At 45.3% G+C, this 25,707-nt stretch overlaps 1 protein-coding gene and 1 non-coding gene across 2 annotated transcripts in view; both read left to right on the forward strand.

Annotated features, from left to right (window-relative positions):
- Positions 1–1,581: 1,581 nt before the first annotated feature.
- LOC147627560 (uncharacterized) overlaps positions 1,582–25,707 on the forward strand; it is a 62,070-nt gene continuing 37,944 nt past the window's right edge. The window contains exons 1-6 of the mRNA XM_086814475.1: positions 1,582–2,840; positions 3,462–3,556; positions 3,713–3,780; positions 3,963–4,006; positions 25,352–25,429; positions 25,530–25,683. Coding sequence (XP_086670601.1) covers positions 2,494–2,840; positions 3,462–3,556; positions 3,713–3,780; positions 3,963–4,006; positions 25,352–25,429; positions 25,530–25,683 — 786 coding nt within the window. The 5' untranslated portion in view covers positions 1,582–2,493. The remainder of the gene's footprint in view (positions 2,841–3,461; positions 3,557–3,712; positions 3,781–3,962; positions 4,007–25,351; positions 25,430–25,529; positions 25,684–25,707) is intronic.
- LOC147627561 (small nucleolar RNA SNORA11) lies at positions 16,872–16,991 on the forward strand. The gene has a single exon (XR_015268411.1). It is a non-coding gene; the product is annotated as a small nucleolar RNA SNORA11 (small nucleolar RNA).

Here is a 25,707-nt window from a genome sequence, read left to right on the forward strand (position 1 = left end):
GCATGTTTTGTGATGGGTGTCATGGAATGGGACTCTAGGAGAGGATTGAAATAGAAAGTGAAGCTTTTGATACATGAGGCCATATGCTAGATTGCAAGGATCTATCATTTAGCAAGGAACTTTTGAAAAACGTACATGGCAAAAAAGAGGGGGAAATTTACTAATAAAACAAAAGCACAAGAAAACACACCCAAACACGTACAATTTTATTTGTAGGAGCATATGAAGGCATGTAAGTACTCCCCACACGCCCTAGAGATAAGTCTCTCTCTCTCTCTCTCTCTCTCTCTCTCTCTCTCTCACACACACACACACACACACACACACACACACACACACACACACGTGTGCACATGCATGCCACACACACACACACACACGTGTGCACATGCATGCCACACACATTTGCATGCATACAAGCACAGACACGCGGTTATGATTGTACACATACTTTAAACGACCTAATTAAAAGGATATTATTTAAATTAGGGGTCCTAAGATGTCTAAAAAATGTATAAAGAGGGCTACTATACAAGGGCATAATGCAAGTAATAAGAACATTTCTTAAAAGAATGATCGCCCTAGGGTTTAGGTCTGAATAGGATCTTCATAGAACCAAGCACTTACATTTAGCTAAGATTTCCATTTGTAAGCGTACCATCATGTACACCACCACACATGGATAAGCATGGGCACACTTACCCACACACACAAATGTGCATACAACATATACACGCACACATATGCATGCTTGTGTGCACATATATGCATACATGTTCACTCACTTACTCTCTCTCTCTCTCTCTCTCACACACACACACACACACACACACACACACACACATGCACGCACGCACGCATGCACATACACACACATCTCTTGCTTTTAGTAGGTTGTGGAAGGATTTACTTATGGACTAAGAGTATTTGGAAGTACATATCCTAAAGAATCTCTAAGTGGATGGTTAGAAAAGAGAGGTTGGGGACTTGGGAGGATAAGTGACATGACAATGAAAGGACATGAGACCAAGAGTGAGGCAATGGGGTGACGTTATCCACAAGATGACTTGTAAGAACTCAGTTACAAGGGAAAAGAAAGGATATACCTTCGTTACATAATGCAAAGAAAAAGAAAAAGTACTTAAGCAATATGGAGAAAAGAAAGTGTGCAAGAGAAATGAAGGTAGTTTATAACAAGAGATAAGGACCTTTTGAAACTAAAGACTTGAAAAATTTCAAATCTCTTAAGATGTTGTTGGTTTTTATCCACACATACAAACTGCTTTACGAGTCAAGGTGTGCATGCATGAGTTTCCTTAGAATTGATACTTAAACATTCATCAAGGGTTCTACATTTTTTACATTGCTCTTGATTTCTCTCCCTTCAATTTACTTGTCCTTGGGTATGGAGAGTTAGTGATACATGGCCTTCCTTAGTGGGCATCAAAGTCTTGTTGGGAGACATGTGAGAAGGATGCTACATGCTCACACACACGTTAGCATTTCCACCATATGTTCAGCTCTAGAGTGACCCCTACTTTGCGATACGAACTTATAAGATCTATCCTTTTCTCTCACAAGGGTGACCCCTATGCTGCAATACCACCTTATGAGCTCTCCTTTTCTCTCACAAGGGTGACCCCTATGCTGCAATACCACCTTATGAGCTCTATCTCTTTTGTGCTTTCCAGGCCTCCAACTTCCAAGATAAGCCATTCTTTCTTTGTCACATAGCAACATGTGACTCTAGGCATGGGTTCTAACGGTACCACGACAAACAACGTGGCTGACGGCCGCCGGCCGGATGCCAGCTAGGCAGATGACATGGAAATTAGGTTTGGGAAGGGGTGCCAAAAAAAAAAGAAACTGCATTTTCGTGCTGTGACAACCTGCATTTTGCCTACTCTACCGGCAAAATAACAGAGGGAAAAACAGTCAACCGAGTTGATTCGGCTCGCTAGTCGCTACAGCGACGCAACCGCCAACTCATTACTTCTTTCCAACCTACTCTTCTGTATTGTTTAGCTTTTAGGTCCTTGAAATCTCCCGCTTTTCTGTGCTTTTCTACGCTGTTTTGCGATTGGCTCTCCTGAGTCCTGATTTTCGTTTTTGGGTCCTTGGTATTTTGTGTTGTTTACCATTTGGATTCCTGATATTCCCCCCTTCTCTGTACATTTCTGCCTTTAAATTCTGGAGGTTTTCTGCTTTTGGGTCCCCTGCCTCTCCTGTGCTTTTTTGCTTTTTTGGGTACGGGGGGAATAATCGTAAGGGTCTGATCAGAGCAGAAAGGACTGTTGGATCAAAGGAAGGAATACCCAATTTGAAAGAGCCCTATAATCGTTATTTCATCACTGCCCATCTTACCAGAGCCCATGAATTCATAGCCCTTTCATGCAATATCTGCATATTATTTTCTGGGCTAGATTGCAATAGCCTGATTTGCCATTGTAGTCATGTGATAAATGCTTATAAGCCTCCGAATCCCTCGTTTTAATGACTTCTGTCGAAAAAAGAATGGAGACCCCCTCTTCTTTTGTGTCAAGTTTGAAGGATGCATTGATGAATCGCCAAATTGAAGGGCATCATCATACAGTCCATGATGAAAGTCACGGTGGTGATGAGACCCACGAAGGGGTGGCTGCTGAAAGAGAGCACCCTGGTGCTACAGAGCCTGTGCACCATATGGAGCAGTCTGAAGGTACTGTTGGTCATGATGATGATGATCGGCCATACGTGGTGATTACCAATGATGATGGCATCCACGCCCCAGGATTGAGAGCCTTGGTGGAAGCCCTGGTCAACAGTGACTGCTGTCATGTCTACGTCTGTGCCCCGGATTGGTAAGCGCCTCATGTTGTAGGCTTTTGTTTCTTCTGAGAAACTTAAGTATATGTACATATGTAAGCTTTCATTGTATGTGTGCATGCATGTGTGTGCGTGTGTATAGTTTTGCATTTTATCCAATCGCCATCCATTTTTTAACCCATTGAAGCTTTCAAATTTATATTTGGGTTGAGGTCCATATGAGATCTGCTGTTGGTTTTCTTGGGTCTCTTTTATTCAACCTTGACGCTAATGTATCTATTGCATTGTGCTTTGACATTCATCATGGCATCAAGTTGATCTTTTGTTGGGATTTTTTTTGAAGGCTTATCTGACTTTCCAATCCAATTTTGACATATGTGTACAATGCATTTCCCATCCCAACTTCTATCCTTTCATGGCAAAATGGTGGGATTTTGATATGGTAGTGAAGTTTTTGTTGCTTTTTCCCTCTTTCATGCATTCAAATTTCACATGGCATGGTGTTGAAGGTGTGTACACACACACACACACACACACACACACACACACACACACGTGTTGAAGGTGTGTACACACACCACGTACGTGCCTGCATGCACACACATCCGGGCATGTGCCTTCATAAAGCATTTTAATCATCTCAATCCGATTTGCAGCAATAAGTCTGGTGTTGGGCATTCTATTACATTACGAGAGACTTTGGAAGTGAGCTCTGTTGTTATCAAAGGAGCCATTGCGTATGAAGTGTCAGGTTACTGTCCCAAGTTTCCCCCCTTTTGGGTCTCTTTTGTTTATGGCCTTTTACATGCATAGGGATGCTACTTAAGTATAATCAGCTGTTCTTTTTCTAGTTGCAATATCTGCTAAATGCATCATGTATGCATCTTTTGTTGACAAATTGATTCAGGAACACCCGCAGATTGTGTCTCTCTTAGCTTGTCTGGTGTGCTCTTCTCTCAGAAGAAGCCTTCTTTGGTACGTTATATTGATCCATCATCCTACAGCAAACAAACTGCAGCATTGTTAACTCAGCTTTTTGCACAAGGATGTGTGCATATTATAAGCACATTAGAGTATTACGTTTATAGTTCTTTGTGCTATTTTGTAACTACATAAGTGCCTAATGTTGGTGAAGATATGGGGCTGTATGGTTATAGGTTCTCAGTGGAATAAACAAAGGATCCAATTGCGGATATCATATGTACGGTAACAGATCCTGCTTTTGTTGCAATTGTTCCAAGTGTTCATTCATGGCTAATGAAACCTGATGCAGAACAATGTATATCTATGTGCAACGGAAACAGAAATAGAAGCGGTTAGATATGCACGTTGGGTGCATGACTTTTATAATGGGGTAGCATAGTGTAAGGCCCATAGAATGGTTGACATTAACCACAGTTTATGGTTGTTTAGGAAGAAGATAATAGTCGTAAGGAGGTGGAGTCAAAAGAAGGAGATAATTTAGTAGAGACGGAGATAATCATGGGAGAAATCATAGGTAAAGGTGGATACCTTTTTAAAGGCTATAAAAGCTCATGCTTGCACCTTGTGGCCTTTATAATTAGGCACAATCAATGGTTTTAATTTTCTCTTGTTCCCATGATTCAGCCACTTGTCTGAGTACTTTCTCTCATGGTGATGTTGAGTGAAGTCAAATACTTAATGGACAGGTGTATTTGCTTTAGTGAATGATAAAAACGACCGACTTTTTTGTACATCTTCCTTGGCTGTAAATTTGCATCTTGTAGATGACCTAATTCCTTGACCTTCAAGTTCACCTTGCTTTGGCTCTCCCCTTGGCTGTCTTGGCCCTTGGAGTTCTTCAGCACTTTGTGAATAATGAGATACCTAGACCTTTTGCTAACCTATGTTTATATAGGGCAAATAGGTGCTGGTCGGTTTGCTACAGGGGCTGTTGGCTTGTTCCATGAAGCTCCATGACTTGTTTTTATCATCATTAATGTGGCGCTTTTTACCATACGGCACATTAGGACCCAATCGGGTGTATGTATACCTTGGGATCACTTTTACTGGACCTCAGTTCTCGATGTGGAAGGTGGCCGAAGCTAGATTGATGAGGGGTATGCAGCCCTTGGCTTGCTAGAGAGGCAATGCTCACAGATACAGTTTCAAGAGCCGAGGATGAAGCTTTGGCTATTTGATACTCTAGTTACACCTGTACTATTGTATGGTGCCCCCATCTGGGGTCCCAGCTTATACCATAGAAGGAGACAGAGGAGAGAGCCGGCCGAGACAGATACAGAGGAGGTATATGATTGGTGAAAGCCGATGGAGAGGCCCCTAGCGGCAATGATCTTGTGCATGATTAGGATTAAGCCATCAGTGCCACTAGGGTTCAGGGCGGCCGCACCAGAGGACAAGATATGCCAGCTCTGTCACACAGAGCTCGAGACAGAGGATCATTACATATGCCGATGCCCTGTATACTATGAGATTTGGGGGAGGTTCCACGTGAACGGGTTCTTGCTGGAGATTTGCGTTTGGAGTATTGTCCTTCCGCGGAGAATGCTGCAGATTTGTTCACCAAGCCGGTTCGGACCACTTTCCAGAATCAGAGATGCTTGGGACTTTTTCTTCTAGAGCTCCGCAGACACAAGAAGTCCTTAGTGAGATCCGGATCAATTGTACTTGCTCGAGGACCAGCACACATAGCTCTCACTGACTTCTTTCATACCAACACTCCGAGGGTGAATCCACCCACCATACTTGGACCACAGGCTAGTGCAGGAGCTCGGCCGAGAGGTGTGACACTTGATAGAGCCACTGAGTTATGCAGAGCTCGACGCCCTAGACGCCATGGCCCTCGCCCACGGAGTTGAAGCTCAGAGTGCTAAGTTAGTCATTCAGGGCATAGAGTTTGTGCGTGATTTTATGGTTGTCCCTCTTGTAGGAGCAGACATAATTTTGGGAATTTAGTGGTTTTACAAGTTCCAACCAAATATTGATCGGGATAGGCACACTTTCGAGATTAGTCGGAATGTGTCCAAAGTCCTAGTGACCATTAAATGTGAGCCAAGAATCTCAAACTTTCCTCTCATAAGCCATTTACAGGCTAAATGAGAAATCAGGAAAGGTGCATAGTGTGTGATGATTTACATCCAGATTGCCCAGACGGTGGCCAGTGCATCAGATAAGTACTGGGCTCTCCATGACAAGTTTAAGGAGATTTTTCTTCGGGACAATCTCCCTTCCTAGCTCCCCCCTTTTAAATTGGAGGACCACAGAATAGACCTTCTCCTAGGCTCGGATATCCTGAGCAAGTTTCTATACCACCTTTCCAAGGCAATGGAATCGGAGGTGGACCGCCAACTCCACGAACTATTGTAATCTAGCTTCAGACGTCCCAGTGTGTCCCCATTTGCAGCACAGATCTTGTTTGTCAAGAAGAAGGATGGGTCTTCTTGATTGTGTGTCGATTATCGTGCACTCAATAAGCTGACTATCAAGAGTAAGTTCTTCATGTCTAGAATAGATTATATTCTTGAGAGGCTGAATGGGACCAAGGTGTTCTCGAAACTGGACTTGAAGAGTGGGTATCACTAGGTGAGGTGAAAAGATGCAGGGGGGAAGAGAGCATGAGCTCTTGCAAGCACACACACACACTCACAAAACCCTAATAGAGAACACACAAGGTGAGAGGCTGAAAATCTTCTTCTTCTCTACTCAACACTCAACACACCATATACAAGAATAAGAGTACACACAATATGAAAGGTACTCAACCAATACATACACGGGTTCTCTATAGTGTGAACCCGACTAAATGAGCTGGCGCTATAACTATGCCAGTCTCTAGAGTGGCTGTCACACAGCCTGTCATCCCACTGGCCGCATATCACCCAAGATCTCACCAACCATGCCAGTAGTGTAAGTGCGGGGCCTATCCCCCAGGCGGGTCATCAGTGTCCACCGCCTCACTAGAGCTCGATATCTCAACACTCCCCCTCGAGCTCAACTCCATCTCATGTACACCAAGCGAAGCCCTGAATCTGCGGAGCTTCTCTGTATCCAATGCTTTGGTGAAGATGTCAGCTACCTGATCCTCTGTGCTGACATAAACAAGGTCAAGGTCTCCAACCAAGACCTTCTCTCTGACGAAGTGGTAGTGGACCTCTATGTGCTTCATACGAGCATGAAAGACTGGTTTCTGGCCAACTGTATACTGCTAATGTTGTCACAGAAAATGACAACTTGTCTATCCACTGATAGACCCAAATCTGCAAGTAGCTTTCTCAACCAAGCTACCTCACATGCTGCCATAGCAGCTCCTCTGTACTCGGCCTCCGTACTCGATAGAGCAACCGTAGGCTGCTTCTTGCTGCTCCAAGTCACAGCAGCACTCCCCAAAGAAAACATGAATCCACTGGTAGATCTTCTGTCTGAGATACTACCAGCCCAATCAGCATCTGTGTACCCATGTACACATATCTCTGTCCCAGTCTCATAGAATAGTCCACAATGCAAAGTAGACCTCACATACCTCAGTATGCGTCTCACTGCATCCAAATGCGGTTTCCGTGGAACCTGCATAAACTGACTCACCAACCTAACAGCATAGCCCAAATCTGGTCTGGTGATCGTCATGTAGATCAAACTTCCTACTATGCTCCTGTACATAGTAGGATCCTCCAAGATCTCTCCTGAATCTGCACTCAACTTGCCATTCTGATCCAATGGCACAGAAATAGGGTTACAGCCTATCATACCATACTTGGACAACATGTCCAAGCCATACTGTCTCTGCAGTAATCCAATACCATGTGGTGACCTAATCACCTCAATGCCCAAGAAATATCTGAGCTCCCCCAGATCCTTCATCTCGAACTTCTGTCTAAGCGAGATCTTTACATCAAAGATCTCTGCATCATGGTCCCCTGTAATGATCAAGTCATCTACATAGATGACAACAAGCACAACCCCTCTATCACCATGTCTCACATACAGCGAGAAATCTGCATTGGCTACATGAAAGCCAATAGTGACAAGATATTCAGAAATCTTGTCAGACCATGCTCTTGGTGCTTGCTTTAAGCCATACAAGGCTTTCTTCAACCTGCAAACATGCTCGGGGTGACCCACATCCTCATAACCAGGTGGCTGCAACATATACACCTCTTCTTGCAAATCCCCATGCAAGAATGCATTCTTTACATCCATCTGATGTAAAGACCATTGCTTTGACGCAGCCACTGCTATCACAACTCTCACCGTTGCCATCTTGGCAACTGGGCTGAAAGTTTCCTCATAATCAATCCCATATGTCTGCGCATATCCTTTGGCTACCAATCTAGCCTTGTACCTGTTTATGCTTCCATCACTATTATGTTTAACTTTGTACACCCACTTGCATCCAATGGCTTTCTTGCCTTCAGGCAATTGCACTAAATCCCAAGTTTCATTTCCATATAGTGCATCCATCTCCTCATCCATAGCTTTCTCCCAACACACATTTCCAATAGCCTCATCAATGCATGTGGGCTCAATAACCTGCACAACCTTTGCCATATATGCATAGTGATGTGCCACATAACCATCATATGTAAATCTCTGCACAGGGTTCTTCACTCTCCCTGATCTTCGCAGCTTTTCATTCATGGCCTCCATAGCCTTCTTTACACCAGGTGTTCTCATAGCTGGGATCCCAAGCTCCTCATCAAGACTCATATCTGAGCCACTAGACTCTCCATCAACATGAGAATGCCCTGCAGAAATGTCAGGCATACCAAGGGGCTCAACCACTTTCTCTTTTCCTTTTCGTGATGTAGTAATCACATTTGCAGGGCTGGTATTATGACGCAGCCTGCCACTCCATGGTCTATCAACAGACCCACTAGATGAGGACTCTCCTGGTCCACTCAAAGACTGTGATTGCTGACCTGCATTCTGTGCAACCACACTTCCACTCACATCAGCTCCAACAGCTTCTTTTTCAGCAGCATACCAGCTGCTCATCTCATCAAAGACAACATCCCTGCTTACCCTCAACTCACGTGTAGCAGGGTTATAACACCTGTATCCCTTTTGCTCAAGGGAATATCCAATAAACACACATTTTTCAGCTTTGGGGTCCAGCTTAGTTCTCAGCTCATCTGGCACATGCACATATGCAATGCATCCAAAGACTTTCAGATGAGACAAATCTCGTTTTCTGCTAGTAAACCTCTCCTCTGGAGTTACATCATGTATGGCTGCAGTTGGAGTCTTGTTCATGATGTATACTGCTGTAGAAACAGCCTCAGCCCAATAGCAATGCGGCATATTCTTCTCTTCCATCAATGCTCACGCAATCTCAGCAATGTGCCTGTTTTTCCGCTCAGCAACTCCATTTTGCTGCGGAGTGTATCTGCATGTAAACTGTCTCCGAATACCATTCTTTTTCAGAAATTCAGAGAACTCATAGCTTCAGAGGACCCGACTAGATTTGGATGAGTTCCAGGGTTGTATCTTTCAGAGGGTGCGGGTGGTCGGCTTTCATCAGAGACAGTGGCATGTAGAACCCTCACCGGCCTCAATAGGCGAGGACTATTCTTGGAGATTATGGGCTTGGGACAGTAGGCCTCTTATTCGCCTTCAGTGGGATCCAGGCGAGTGGCTTTGGCGAGATCCCTACTCGGCCCCTACCAGCCCAGGCACCCCCTTTTTTCAGTACACAGCGAGGCTGGGGCGGCGGATCCAGAGGCACAGGACAGCGGGCACCCCGGTGGCGGCCGAGCACTGGCGGCGACAGGGGCTCTCCCATGCCTTCCTTAGGGACTTCTGGCAGCGCCTTTGGGCCAGCTTCCGGCCCCGGAAGGTGACGCTTTTTCTCTGGCTTACAGCACATAGAGGACTGGCTGTGGGGGCTTGGCTAGCTTTGGCAGACACCCAGCGTCCTGCCCTCGGTGCGGCCATGCACAGGAGTCGCAGCGGCACTGCTTATGGGATTGCCCACAGGCACAGCAGGTCTGGCAGCGCGCTCTCAGGATGGTTTTTGCAGGCTTGCCAGGTGAGATGATGGCGACGTGGGGTGCGGTGGCTTGCGCCACGGACAGCGGCCCGGCCCTTGGATACGAGGACGTCCCTGGCAGTGTGACCATCCAGGTCTCGGACAGGGCGATGGCGGTGGTTCCGACGCCAGACCTCTCTTCGGCAGTCTCCCAGGAGGGGGACGGGCACAGATGGGAGATGATCAGCAGCATGACGGCTTGGCACATATGGAGAGCCCGATGCAGGGAGGCCATAGACCGCCAGGCGACATCATCGGCGGAGGTCATACAGGCCCTCTGGGTGGACATCATTCACACCTTGAGAGGACACTGGGGGAAACTTCAGGGCGACTCGGATCGCATGAGAGGTCGCCGCAAGGCGTTCCTCTGCACTTGGCAGCCTGGCCCTTTCCTCATCGCGAGGGGCGAGGATGTCACTTGGCACTACAGGCCTCCAGTTTGGCTATTCTCACCTCCCGCATGTACTACTAGGTAGCCCCCCCCCCCAGAGAGCGGCCAGCCACGGGGGTGGAGCTCCGGTGTTCACTGTGTTTTTTTATCCCTCCTTGTGAGGTGAGCTTTGTAGCCTTATGGCGTTTTCTCATTAACTAATAGAAGGATCGTTTTTCAAAAAAAATAAAATAAAAAAATAAATAAAGCAAATACAGAGGATATTTGGGACCCAATACCGTGTCCTCCCCTCCCTTCCCCCCTCTCTCTCTCTCTCTCTCTCTCTCTCTTTTGCACATCTACTTTAGTTTTGTACTTTATATTCGTCGTGAAAGATTGTTGAATTCTGAGCATTGAAGTTATTGATTTGACCACGAAGCTTCCTCATGTTACAAGGGCCTTACTTTTTGGCCCAAAAGTTTCTTTTTGAAGAAGGAGCTTTTTGCTTTTTGGTCGTGCTCAGTCCCCTCTTTCCAGTGGTGCTCCTGACCCACGGTCAACTCAGTTTGACTTCTTGCTTTTCTCTGCTGTTTGACCAAAGTTGGCCCTTTTCCATGTGCAAACCTTTTGGTTCTTGTCCCCATGCCTTCTTCTACGTGTCCAATGTCGGGCAAGGGTTCCATCATGTGAATAGAGCTAGAAAGGCCAAATAGTTACATTCCCTTCCTCTTACATCGTAGTTGTTCTCAACTGCGGAATACAAGTGTTGCAAGCATGTCCATATGTTCCAAGTACTAGCCTCATCTTGTGAGCTTGTGCATTTGGTCATTCCCCATATTTGTGGTGTCATCTGCTTGTTTGGTAACATCTCTATGCGTTTTCTTTAACCAATGGCTTTGTTCTTGATGGTACTTTATCATGGCATGCAACATGTGTTAGATAAAATAAATCCATGCTTACCTCCTACAAAAACTAGATAGAAGCTACTCAACAAACATGTATGCATCATTTGCGTCTATTGGGTATTCTAGATACTGGCCAAGTAGTCTGGAGCCCAATGGACTATCTCATGCCATAAATCCAAGCATTGTTCACACATCAAAAACAACACACTAAGTGAAAGAAATTCAAACACACATCAGTATGCAATGCATAAGTAAAGATCCTTGTGTTCATGGATTGTCTTGTTTGGTCTCATCGAAAACCGATTCTGAGCTATGTGGCTCCCGAAGGAAACCGCACAATCAACTCATCAAGGCCATCTAGTCAGTTATGACCGCCCGAGTGTTCGTCAGGGCTAAGCAAGATAATGATCAATTACATTCCAATATATATATACAATGAAGAGGGCTAGAGGTACAATCCCTCCCTCTTGAATCTATCTTGTTCGCAAGACGTCTATGTGTGTACTTCAAATACATTTGGACCATCCACTTCCTCATAAGCTCGAAGTATCTCTAGACAATCCTTGAAGTACTCCTCTGGCATCCATTTTGCATCCAACGGTGAATAATTCTTGAATTTCAAGAGGAATTTTTTGACGGACCATCTTTCCTTTTTTCTCACAGAATGAAACAATCCGTTTTGGTTTTAAAATCTCTTCTTGCTCTTCTACCTATGGTGGATCCTCCAAGACAAGCTCCTCTGGGGGTAGTCTAGTATATGGTTTCAATAAACTCACATGGAAGACATTATGTATCCTCCAATGATCTGGAAGGTCCAACCGATAACATTATTCGTTGATCTTCTTGGTAATCTGAAAAGGTTCATAAACCATCATTCCCATTTCTTGACTTTGGTAATCCAAGGATAGCAATATTCTTCCATGGAACATTCGGAGTCGGCAATGGTTGCAATAATCTTGTTGGCTTTTGTCTATCAAACTTGACCTTCTGACAAACCAAACATTCTCGAACATATAGCCCAATGTTCTTTCTCATGCTAGGCCAATAGAAATAGCTCTCCGAAGTTTGAGTTGTAGTCAAGCCCCATGTAGGGTGGAGCATGGCATTCCTCCATCACTTTTGGTCTCAAATCCTTAGTCACACATAACTGGGTTTGCATCATAAGGAAACCCTCTTTCATGACATAGGAGGTCACCAAATCTCCATTCTGCAATTTGTTCCATATATCCTTGAAATCCTCATCGGTAGCATAAAGATCTTTCATTAAAGTAAAATCTATATGATAACCCATAGAAACCGCATGGCTCATGGATCTCCGAGATAATGCATCCGCGCAGGAGAGACAAACGCGCGTTGCTGAGAAGGGACAGCCGGCCACTGTGTACTTCCTCTCTCTTTCGTTCTCTAGTGGAAAGCGACACAAGGACTGTAAGTTTCTCTCTCTCTATGTGAGCAGGTGGGATTGCAGGAAGTGTCTAACTGAGTCTCTCTTTTCACTGGCTCGTGGCTGTTTCGGAGTTGTTTCTCTGGCCCTTTGTGAGAGGAAGGGTTTGGCAGTTTGGAGGGTGGAAACAGGGCAAGTTTTTGGACTGATTTGGAAGAGTTTGTGGACTGTTTCATGGCTGAGTTTGTGGTTATGTGCATGGGCCAGTTAGATGCGTATTCAAGGCCTCATGGATGCACTGTCTTGGTTGATTAGAGGAGATAACAATGTGGTGTTTTTGGGGCACAAGGCTATGTGTAACCTCTATGCTAAGAGGTCCAGATATTGGCAGATTGGACATGCAACCATACAAGCCATGAATGGCCATGATGTACTCATTTAAACTTTTCCATTGAATTTGAATCAAGAAATACCGAAAGGGGCGCCAAGCTTTGGGGCCAAGAGGTATCGTTCTTCTTTTCGTGTTGGAGCACTCTAGCTCCCATATCAAGGTGGTACCAAATGTTATGTACTGTACGGATCCGTACGTACTGTACGTTGTTTGGTACGGAAAAAAATTTGAAGGTACGTAAAAATACGTACCATTGGTAAAAATACATAAAAATACATAAAATCTCAGAAATTTCAGCCACCTACATAAAATTTCAGTCCATGTTCACATTGACATATAAAACTTGAGAGAGAGAGAGAGAGAGAGAGAGAGAGAGAGAGAGAGCTCCGTGCACGGTCCAGAGGTGTTGGGCTAAGGCTCTGAGAGAGAGAGAGAGAGAGAGAGAGAGAGAGAGAGAGAGAGAGAGAGAGAGAGAGAGAGAGAGAGAGAGAGAGAGCTCCGTGCACGGTCCAGAGGTGTTGGGCTAAGGCTGAGAGAGAGAGAGAGAGAGAGAGAGAGAGAGAGAGAGAGAGAGTTATGTTGTTGCCTTGGGGGCCTGAGCAAGGGGACCGGCCAGCATATTGCCAGCCGTATTGGGCGCCAATGGGCGAACAGAGAGGGCGGCTACGCATAGAGGCGCGAAGCGAACAGGGGCGGTGAGGGCAGAGGCGAACTGAGGCAGTGGTGAGCAGGGGGCGGCCCAGGGAGAAGGCGGCGGCGACAGTAGCGAAGAGAGAGAGAGTGCGACTGTAGAGGAGAGAGAGCATGGCGGCTGGCCCTTACCGGAAGGTTGAGGTCGTACGGCCTCTAGAGTCTAGACGCAAGACGCAGACACAAGACGCAGGCACGCTGCACAGAAGGACAAAACGGCGAAACGTTTATCGCAGGCGAAACCCAAAAAAAACGTACGGATCGATCCGTACGGTACGGATTGGATCCGTACGTACGTTTTGATCCTACCTTGTCCCATATATTTGTTTTATTTGCTGGATTACAACTGGTTTGGGTGGCTGCGAGTCTACTGCACTTTGGTTTCTACCAGAGGCCGGTTTCAAGGTTTCGTTGCCGGGACCATCACCAACTTTCTTAAGGGGGTGAGCTCGTGGTTGTCTCGATGAAAGTCGTTGCTGAAAATTTCAGCAAGATGTCAGACTATGAGGATGACTATGACTATGATGATGAGGAACAACAGGAGACCACTCTTGAGAGGACTGAATCTGAGGATGTACTTGCAGGAGAATAGGCTGCAGAAGATGCACGTTATGAGGATGTAATGTAGCCAAAAGATATGCCAAGTAAAGAGGAAGATGATGCCGAGTTCAAAGCCCGTTTGGCAGGTTTAGTGGATGTGCTTATGCAACTCACACAAAGTGAGAAGCTTGCTGAATTTATGAGGGCCCCTTCTGAGCCTAAGAAGAAGAAGAAGGTGTGTTCTAGGAACCCACCTCAGGGTAATAGTGGTGCCTTCCCATAGGATCCTGCTTTTCGACAGTTTTCTAACATGTAGAACACTTATGGTGCAAACCCACAGAGTTCCTTTTTCGGACAGCCACCTATTCTGCAGCAATCTATGCATCCAGGCTATTTTGGCGGTGGTTTCGTGTTCCAATCTATGACTGGGGGTTACCCACAGGGAGGCATGGAAATGCAAGGGAATTTTGGAGCTAATTTTCAGCCTGGTGTATGGTGGTATGCAGCCTGGAATGCAAGGGAATATGTATGGGGGCATGCAGCCCGGAATGCAAGGAAACATGTATGGGGCCACGTAGCCCGGTATGCATAGTGGTATGTTTGGAAACATGGGAGGATCAGTAGGATTGCATGGTATGCAAGGTGTGGGAACTGGCAATGTTGACCCTACTATGGACATGAATGCAGGGGGTAGCAATCTTGTGAGGCCACTTCCTTATGATAATCTAACGCCTATGGGTAAGGCGAAGGATTATAAGGAAGGGGGAGTTGCGGTGAAATTTGACACATTCAGTGGGGCCAAAGACAGGCTCAAGGCTCTTACCTTTTTACAGCAGTTTGATGCTATTTTTTTTGGTGGAAATTACACGGAATCCTCGAAAGTGAGAAAGGTTGCAACTTTTCTCAAGGGCAATGCATTGCAGTGGTGGTCCACTCTTCTTTTGAAGGGCATAGCACCATCTACTTGGGTACAATTTAAACAAGTGTTCTCTTCTGTGTGGCTCACATCTACATTTGAGGTGGATGTAATGACAACATGGCATAAGTTGGATGCATCGAAATGTGAGAATCTTGAGGATTACAACAAGAAGTTTTGGGAAGCTTTACTCCCAGTTACTTCCTATCGTGGAGTGCCACTGTTAGAGCAGGTTGAGAAGTATTGTTGTGGGTTGCCCAAGGAAGTGCGTGACTATTGCATTAAGACTCGAGTAACAAATATGTCGTAGATGATAGAGAATGCCATGACGGCAAATGCGTTACTCACTGGGGTTTCAAGTGGATTTAAGGGCAGCAAAAGCATTGGCAAGAAAACTGAGAAGTCAGGTCATGCATCGCGTGATGCAACAGTTCTTGCAGAGAAGCGGCGTAAGATGTTACCAATGCCCAAGAGAACTCCTGAGGAGATGCCAAGAAATGCTTTTTCTGTACCGAAGAGGGACATGTCTTTCAATTGTCCCAAACGTAAGTCCAACAAGGACTCTAACACTAAAGGGGAGTCCAAGTCTAAGAAAGCAAAGCCTTCTGCACGGTTAGTTCTTGATCTTGTTGGGTAACAGCCAGGTGGTAAGGAGACTGAGTTGTGCAGGGCATGGGACAAAGTTAGAGATCAGAATGCTTTGATTTTCTTTGACACAGGTGCTAGAGCCAACTTTATCTCACCAGATTTGGTTGGCAGATTGGGGATCCGTGTAGAGGAGATGGGGCCTTTGTATGAGGCAAATATGGCTTGTCTTGGGTATGCAAAACCCGTTACCCCTATTATTGGGAAGCTGAGGCTTCACGTATAGGGTTATGTGGACAGTGAGGAATTCTATATCATGCCACTTGATAGGTGATGTTTTGTTGGGTATGCCATGGTGTCATAGAGTACATGCGGTGGTGGATACGTACAACCGGAAGATTACTTTGACTCATAGAGGGAAAGAACATATTTTGGATGTAAAGCTTAAAGGGGAATCTGTTCCTATTGTATCGGCTTCGGTCATTTTCTCAATAATGAAAAAGCATCTTTTCGCGTACTTGGTTTTTGTAAAGGATGCAAAAGATGATGGATCTCAATCTAATTTGTCTATGTTAGATAAAGACATGACTGATTTCCTACGTGTACCAAGATTGCTTTTCCGAGTCATTGCCAAGAGAACTTTCTCTGGAAAGGCCAGAAGATCATGCTATTGAATCTTATTCCGGGGAGTACCCCACCAAATAGGCCGCCGTACCGCATTAGTGCAACCCAACAAGAGGAAATTATGAGCTAGGTACAAGAGTTGTTGAAAAAGGGTTTGATTCAACCTAGCTTACCACCTTTTTGCTCACCTGTGCTCTTAGTGCAAAAGAAAGATGGTTCTTGGCGCATGTGTATAGATTACAGGGCGCTAAATAAGAACACCATCACGAATCGATTCCGTATTCCAAGGATCGATGACATATTGGACTGCTTATAGTGCTCCACAGTCTTTAGTCGGATAGACTTGAAAAGCCCACGGGTATTATCAAATATGCATTAGACCTGAGGATGTGCATAAGACAGCATTTCGGATCACCTTTGGGCTATATGAGTTCTTAGCATAGTCACATGGGAACGCCGTTCCACTGGTGTGGAACGGGGGAACGTGGAGGAAGCCACCTTGGGAACGGTGGAACATGGAGCAACGTTTTTTTAAATTTTTTTCCCTAATTCGCGAAACGGCAACGTTAACATTTTTTTTTTCCACGTTTTAGTAGCCGGCAGCGTATCCTTTTTTTTTTTTTGGAATAAAACGGGTTACGGGTGCCCAACGTTTTGGGCACCCTTTAAAAAAGGCCCAAATTTTGGACCTTTTTTAAAGGGTGCCCAAAACGTTTTGGGCAGCCTTTAAAAAAGGCCCAAATTTTGGGCCTTTTTTAAAGGGTGCCCAAAACGTTGGGCACCCGTTGTATTAAAAAAAAAAAAAATGAATACCTGCTTTGAGCGCCGCCGCCGACCCCTTAAAAAAAAACAAAACAAAAAACGAATAGATTATGCAACGTTAAAAAAAAACGTTGAAAGACGACCTGCAGGCTGCCCTGCAGCGTTCAAAAAAAAAAACGTCAATATCTACGTTAAAAAAAAAACGTACCTCTCTGAGAACTTATAAAATCCTGCAGAGTGCAGCTGCAAATACAGTGTGCATAGCCAAGTACAATCTCTCTCTCTCATAGCCAAGTACAATCTCTCTCTCTCTCTCTCTCTCTCTCTCATAAGGGAACCAAGACAGCTTTCTCTCTCTCATAGCCAAGTACAATCTCTCTCTCAAAGCCAAGTACAATCTCTCTCTCTCTCTCTCTCTCTCTCTCTCTCTCTCTCATATAATGCCTCCTAAGGGAACCAAGAGAGCCAAGAAGAACGAAGCATGGTCATGGTGGGATGAGGTGGATATTCTTGAGGCCAATCAAGGTGGAGGAGCTAGGAAGTGGAAATGTCGCTATTGTGGCAGCACCAAACATGGGGGAGTCAACCGAGTTCGAGGTCACCTAATCCATGAGCCGGGACAAGAAATCCAACCATGCTTGTCAATCTCAGCTGAGAAAAAGAGAGAGCTAGAAGCTAGGCATAATGAAGTGATTTTTCGTGCTCCTCCTCCAAGAGCTATGGCTGCGAACCCATCATTCTTTACAACTCCTTCAAGCAACTTCTCCACATCCGTAGGCTCTTCTTCCGTGCATCAACCGCCACCCCCCAAAGGCACGCAAAGAACTCTTGCGGGTTCTTGGAATCCACGCAAACGAGAAGCCATGGATGCAACTATTGCAAGGTTCTTCTACCATGACCACATCGCTTTCAATGTGGCAAGGTCCCCTTATTTTCGGGAAATGGTTCGTCTCATTGCTGAATTTGGACCAACCTACACTCCCCCTTCTTCGGAGAGCCTTCGAACCACACTTTTGGCAAAGGAAAAGGAAGCTGTTGAGCAAGCCATGCAAAACGTCAAGGAAGGGTGGCAACGCAACGGTGTCTCCATCATTAGTGATGGATGGAGTGATAGCCAATCTCGCTCCATCCATGGCATCATCGCATACTCTCGAGGGAACACATTTTTTGTGTCTTCCATGATGCCTCTCCAACGGGCAAGTATGCCGACGTCATCGTGGAGGAATGGGCAGAGGCAATTGAGCAAGTGGGTCCTCAAGATGTGATCCAGGTCATTGGTGATGGGGAGGCCTCAAATCGAGCTGCAGGCGACCTTCTTTTGGCAAGGTATCCACACATCACATTCACTCCATGCATTGCACATGGCTTGAATAATCTTCTGAAAGACATTGATGGTCTTTCATGGGTAGCACCATGCATAGCAAAGGGAAAAGACATAGTTTCATTCATCACTCGGCACACATTTAGCCTCTCCGAGTTTAGGAAAAGATCCCCAAACTTGGATCTTAAAAAATATTCGGAAACTCGTTTTGCATATAATTTTATTATGCTAGAGAGGCTAGTTGCACTCCATAACATTCTCAAGCAGCTTGTAGTGAGTGATGAGTGGAGCACGTGCCCCACTGCCCGTAGCACACAAGGAACAACTTGTCACACCCACATCATGGATGCTCCTTTGTGGGTGAAGATTGAGCATGTTGTCAACATTACGAAGCCCATTATCTACATGCTGCGTATGGTGGATGGGAAAAAACCTTGCATTGGCAAAGTTTATGAGGGCATGGACAAGATGGTGGAGCGTATCCTTTCTTTGGAGCCCGACACAACAAAGAAGGCAGAACTTCAAAGTTTGTGTCAAGCAAGGTGGGACCAATATCACTCACCAATGCATGCAGCTGCATTTGTGATTGATCCAGAGTTTCAAGGCAAAGGCCAGGAATCGGATGAAGAAGTCACAAATGGCTGGGACAAAATCCTTGCCAGATTGGTGCCTGATGCTACGATGAGAAGCAAGATTAGAATTGATTTGGGAAAGTACAGAGCAAAGACAGGTAATTTTGGTTCAGCAGATGCCCAGCAAGATAGGACACTTATGGGAGGTGCTCTTTGGTGGGAGAACTACGGATCGGGTACTCCAGAGCTACAATGGCTTGCAATGTGCATTCTCAGTCAGAATGCAAGTTCTTCTCCAATTGAGCAACTATGGAGTGTTTTTAGCCATGTTGCCTCGAAGAAGAGAAATCGGCTACTCACTACCAGAACAAATGACCTTGTGTATGTGTCAGTCAACTTGCGACTATTAGCCCAGGTTGCTAGTGGTGACTTTGACCATGAGAGCTTCATAGATATGGAGCCACAGTCTGAGTCGGATGATGACGACCCTCCACCTCCACCTCCACCTCCACCTCCACCTCCACCTCCACCTCCACCTCCACCTGCATCGATGCATGATGCATCTATGGATGATCTAGCTGACATCTTTGCACCTATTTGATATCACCTAGGACTTTAGGTTTCTTTGTTCTTAGCTATCTAGCTTTCACTATGTGGCTGTACATTGTACAAGCTATTGTACTTCTGGTTTTCTAAATATGAACAAGGTCATTGAGTTTGCTATCAAATTCTTGTCTCTTTTTGTCTACTTTCAATTGTATATTTGTCTCTTTTTGCTTGCTTTTAATTGTATATTTGTCTACTCATGTGTATTGAAATATGATAACGTGTCGTTCCGGATCCCGTTCCGGATTGCAAGGGGTCCCGTTCCCGTTCCGGATTGGCCCCTCGTTCCCATATCCGTTCCCGTTCCCTGGTGACTATGGTTCTTAGTCATGCCTTTTGGCTTGACAAATGCTCCTGCCATCTTTAACAGGATGATGGACAGGATTTTTCGGCCTCATAGAGCGTTTGTGGACACATTCTTTGATGACATGATTGTGCATTCACGCTTAGAGGAGGAACATAGGGAGCATTTGGCCACAGTGTTTGAAGAACTCCGGAAGCATAGGTTGGTCCTAAATGGCAAGAAGAGTGAGTTCTTCCTGGAAGAAATACACTTCTTGGGACATATCGTGTCTAAAGATGGAGTCCGTATGGATCCTTCGAAAGTGGAAGCAATTCTCAATTGGCTAGATTTAAAGACCGTGCATGATGTACGCAGCTTTTTGGGATTGTGTTCTTATTAGAGGCGGTATATACGGTATTTTACTGAGATTGCTTCGCCCGTTCATGCTTTAACAAAGAAGGGAACTCTGTTTCAATGGGTTGATCGGAAAATTGTAGCCTTTAAAAAGCTTAAAGAAAAGCTTACTTCGGATCTCGTATTGGTACTACCTTATCTCCGAAAGGCTTTTGTTGTCCAGTGTGATGCATGTGGGAACAACATTGGGGCAGTTCTCATGCAGGAAGGACATGTGATAGCCTACGAGAGTCGTATATTGGTTGTAGGTCCATGAGAAAGAGATGTTGGTTGTAATTCATGCTCTTTCTACATGGAAACACTATTTGCTTGGGGTTGATTTCACTGAGCAGACAGATCATCAGACCTTGCGTTATTTCCTCATGCAAACTAAACTTTCTGAGAAGCATATGAGATGGGCCAACTTTTTGTCTATGTTCCACTTTTAGATTGTACATGTGGAAGGCAAAAAGAATGTTGTGGCAGATGTTTTGTCACCCAAGCCACAGGTCTCAGCAGCTTCACTTGCTTATCATCATGAGCATGATGAGATGAAAGAGCAGTATGCCTAGGATGAGGATTTTGGCAGGGTCTATGATCAGATGTCCGAGGGTCAGTGGCATGATCATTATACTCTCAGGGATGGCTTTTTGTTGATGCATGGTAGACTGTGTGTTACCAGGCAGTTACGGCTCAAGGTTATGATTGAAAGTCATGCTACACCGTATGTAGGTCATAGGGGCATTGAGGCCACGGTAAAGGCAGTTGAGGCTTTCTTTTATTGGCCGACCTTGAGAAGGGATGTTGATGCTTTTGTTAGGCAATGTATCATATGTCAGAAGGTGAAGTTTGACCGTCAGAAGACACCAGGGTTACTTCAGCCTTTACCTATTCCAGATAGACCATGGGAGAGCATTGCCATGGATTTCATATTTGATCTTCCGAGGACACAAACGGGGAATGATGGCATTTGGACTGTCATATGCAAGTTCAGTAAGCAGGCTCATTTCATTCCCATGCGTAAGAAGATCAAAGTTGATCACATGGTGAAGTTGTTCATGGCGAACATCTTCAAGTATCATGGCATGTCTTCGTCTATCATTAGTGACCGTGATCCACGGATGACGAGTTTATTTTGGAGAGGGTTGTTTTACAACATGGGTACAACTCTCAAGTTTTCATCATCGTTTCATCCACAGACAGATGGGCAGTTGGAAGAAGCTAATTCCACAGTTTTAGATCTTCTCAAGTACTATGTGTCAGAGCACAAGCAACAATGGGAAAAGTATCTTCCTTTGGTGGAGTTTGCTTATAACAACACCATCTATACCTCGACGGGCAAGGCGCCTTTTGAGATTGTGGAAGGAGGGTTAAGGTACCATCCATTTTGCACACAAAGGATAAGATCTTTCAAGCTGATTAGAATGTGGAGAACATGAATGAAGCTTATAGGAGAGTTAAGTTGGCACTCCAAAAAACTCAACAAAAGCAAAAGAAGGCAGGAGACCATCACATGCGTGCATTAGAGTTTGCATTGGGTGACTGGGTTCTTTTGCGATTTGAGAAAGCTAGGCTCCAAAAGATGAAGGGTAAAGAGCGCTTAATTCCCTAAGTTGAGCATGTGCTATTATGGACCTTTTTAGATATTGGAAAAGATCGGTGAGGTAGCCTATCGTTTGAAGCTACCAAATCACTGGAGGATTCACAATGCATTTCATGTCAGTCTACTTAGACCTTTCCATGGGGATGTGCTTGAGGATGTATGAGATGAGGCTTAGTCGCTTGTGGAGGAACTTGATGAGGTTCTTATTCTCGAGCAGATACTGGCACATAAGGAAAGAAAGGTACGAGGTAAAGTTTCCCGTCGCTATATTGTGAAGTTCAAGAACTATTCAGCAATGGATGCAAAGTGGATGGAGGAGGGTGACTTAGCAGATTCCCCTCAGGTATTGCAGCTTTATCTTGATGAGGTTCTTATTTCCGAGCAGATATATTGGCACATAAGGAAAGAAAGGTACGAGGTAAAGTTTCCCGTCACTATCTTGTGAAGTTCAAGAACTATTCACCGATGGATGCGAAGTAGATGGAGGAGGGTGACTTAGCAGATTCCCCTCAGGTATTGCAGCTTTATCTTGATGTCTTTGAGTTGGAGCCGACTCTTGGTACGGCTCATTCAGGTTCAGCAGAGCATAGGTCTGGAGCATTGCCTAATGCTCAAGAGGGGGGTAGCACCTCCGCTCCCTTGAGACAGACAGGCTCAGATGTCATCTAGAGATCGCTTGGTGCAGCTTTTGTCTCACCTGAAGGTATTGATAACTGACAGTACATCTGCTTATGGGACTTCTATGATATATGTGTACTAGTCACATTGGATGTTGTGGTTGTGTATGGTTCACAATGGTATACAACTTGGATTGTTACTACACCATTGGTTTGTAGTGAATGTTGCTACATATACATGGCTCACAGAGATTGGGACGTTGATCTTGCCATATTGTACTTTTCACTTTTAGTTGGATCACATGGCTGATATCTCATTGTATTGGGCAGCCTTCGTTATTAGTGTGGTTCTACTTTGGATGTCTTGCTGTATCACTAGAATGCAATCGAGGACGCTTGCCATTTTTCTAGAGGGGGGGTATGTCATGACCCTGTGAATTTGTGCAGCATAAGTGTGAGCATGGTGGTTGGTGAGCAAGATATATGTTTAAGGTTCATACTTGGGGCAAATGTTTTATTTAAATAACCCCATGTGTGGAGGGGACAAAAGGGAACAAAGGTTTAAAACCTTTAAAAAATAAAAGAACACCCCCCTTTTTGGAGCATCGTGGCCCCTAGGCTATTTTGGGGCCTACGCTTCTTTTGGAGAGGGAGTTGGGCCAGCACGCTCTCTCTCTCTCTCTCTCTCTCTCTCTCTCTCTCTCGCTTTTGGGAAGAGGCTGGTGGGCTGCGCTGCAGTACACACAGGCGCACAAGCATACTTTTATGTGCATCACGCAGGTGGGCTGGACACAGAGAAGTGGACTGCAGGAGGCGAAGACTGAATCTCTCTCTCTCTCTCTCTTTGCAAGAAGTCGGACTGTCTCTCCTTGTGAACTGGCGGGTTGGACTGCAGGGAGTCGGACTGTCTCTCCTTGTGAACTGGCGGGTTGGACTGCAGGGAGTGCAGGGCTGGACAGCAGGTTCTCCCAGGCGTTTCTCTTTCTCTCTCTCACATGGAAAAAGGTGCTGGACTGCAGGCGGCTGCAAGATATGAAGGCAGGACAGAACAGAGTTTGTCTCACGCCTCCTCTCTCTTGTGAAAAGTGGCAGACTGCAGGAGACACAGAGGCACGCTGCTGAGCAGGAACAGCCGGCCACTGTGTACTTTCTCTCTTTCTTTCTCTAGGGGAAAGCCATACGAGGACTGTAAGTTTCTCTCTCTTTGTGAGCAGGTGGGACTGCAGGAAGTGTCTAACTGAGTCTCTCTTTTCACTGGCTCGTGATTGTTTCGGAGTTGTTTCTCTGGCCCTTTGTGAGAGGAAGGGTTTGGCAGTTTGGAGGGTGGAAACAGGGCAAGTTTTTGGACTGATTTGGAAGAGTTTGTGGACTGTTTCATGGCTGAGTTTGTGGTTGTGTGCATGGGCCAGTTAGATGCGTATTCAAGGCCTCATGGATGCACTGTCTTGGCTGATTAGAGGAGATAACAATGTGGTGTTTTTGGGGCACAAGGCTATGTGTAACCTCTATGCTAAGAGGTCCAGAGGATTGGCATATTGGACATGCAACCATACAAGCCATGAATGGCCATGATGTACTCATTTAAACTTTTCCATTGAATTTGAATAAAGAAATACCGAAAGGGGCGCCAAGTTTTGGGGCCAACAGGTGTCGTTCTTCTTTTCGTGTTGGAGCACTCTAGCTCCCATATATTTGTTTTATTTGCTGGATTACAAGTGGTTTGGGTGACTGCTAGTCTACCACACTTTGGTTTCTATCAGAGGCCGGTTTCATAGGCAGTAGGCGTATGGCGGCAGCAGCGCACAATAGATGGCGGCATAGGCAGTCGTATAGCAGCCAGGCAGTGTTGGTAGCTGGCGCAAGTGGCGGCGGCAGCAAGCGCTGGTGGTGAATTAGGCGGTGCAGCCAGGCGGTTCAGGTGGTGTAGCCAGGCAATTCAGGTGGCGCAACACAACGCTGGACCCGGAGCGGACAATACAACTGGCAGTGGAGCTGGCAGCGCATTCAGGGTGTACGGAGGCGGCGCAGGCAGCGTTCTTAGCTGGCACAGGCGGCACTATCAATTGGCAGCAGTTCAGTGGTGGTGCACTGGCAGAAGGTGGCAGCAGTAGCTCCAGTCGGTGGCGGCAAACTCCAAACTTCAATTGATGAAGCCCTCGCTTGGATGTTGGCGATGAAGAGAGACTCATGCTTCTTTTATACTTGAGGAGGGGATCTTGCTTTTTGCCAAAAAAGCTATCCATGCTTTTAGTCTTTTTCACTTTGCTTTCCTCCTTTTACTATTTTACAATAGAATATTTATTACTTCAAATAAGATCAGCTTTTCAAAGTTCTTTTGCGCTTTGCTTTTCCGGCTTTAGGGCCTTGCTTTTTGGCCCTAGAGTTGCTTTTTTTGAAGTAACTTTTTGCTTTTTGGCTCTAGCTACTTTTTTTGAAGTAGCTTTTTGCTTTTTGGTCTTGCGCAGTCCGGTGCTCGTCTTGCGGTCAACTCAGTTTGACTTTTTGCTTTTCTCTGCTTTTTGACCAAAACTGGCGCTTTTCCATGTGCAAACCCTTTGGTCCCTGTCCCCATGCCTTCTTCCACGTGTCCAATGTCCGGGCGTGTGTTCCATCATGTGAATAGAGCTAGGAATGCCAAATAGTTACACCTTGCAATCAACACATTGGGTTGTCTCTACACACGCATAATCTCTAATCATCCTCTTTAGCTTTAGAGAATAGATAATTAAAAGGTTTGGCATTGGCCTTAATTTATGAGTCCCCAAATGAATCTGTTTTAGATAGGGACAACAGTATGCGATGAGGCTCACAGCTTCCGCACAGGTGTTCACTTGTCATAGGCATTGAGCTTGTGACAAGTAAACACGCAGGCCTGTAACAAGTGAAAATGTAGGTATTTGAGCATATGTAAAAAAGCCCTACTTTGTTAATAAGATTACCATTGTCTAATGTTCTTGGTAGTACCTTCTACATTGCAGATTTTATTCAGGAACTGTGGCAGGTGCTCGTGAGGCATTTATTTGTGGGGTGCCTTCCATGTCTCTCTCACTTAACTGGTAAATCCAATTATGCACTGAGCTTCTGTGAATCAACCTTCATAATTTGAGTTGCTACTGTTGGCCTGTGTGTGAAATCACTTTGGTTGAAAATAATCAGGAAGAAAGGGGAAAGTAGTGACACTGACTTCAAAGTAGCCGCTTGCATTTGCCTGCCTCTAATCAAGGCAGCCCTTCGTGATCTAAGTACAGGAGTCTTCCCCAATGGATTTTTCCTCAATGTTGATGTTCCAACAAGTCCCTCAAAAAATAAGGTTGGGTTATTATCATGGTGCTTG

This window comes from Cibotium barometz, chromosome 20, assembly GCF_041138505.1.
Source record: "Cibotium barometz isolate CiBa-2024 chromosome 20, ASM4113850v1, whole genome shotgun sequence".
Lineage (NCBI taxonomy): Eukaryota > Viridiplantae > Streptophyta > Polypodiopsida > Cyatheales > Cibotiaceae > Cibotium > Cibotium barometz.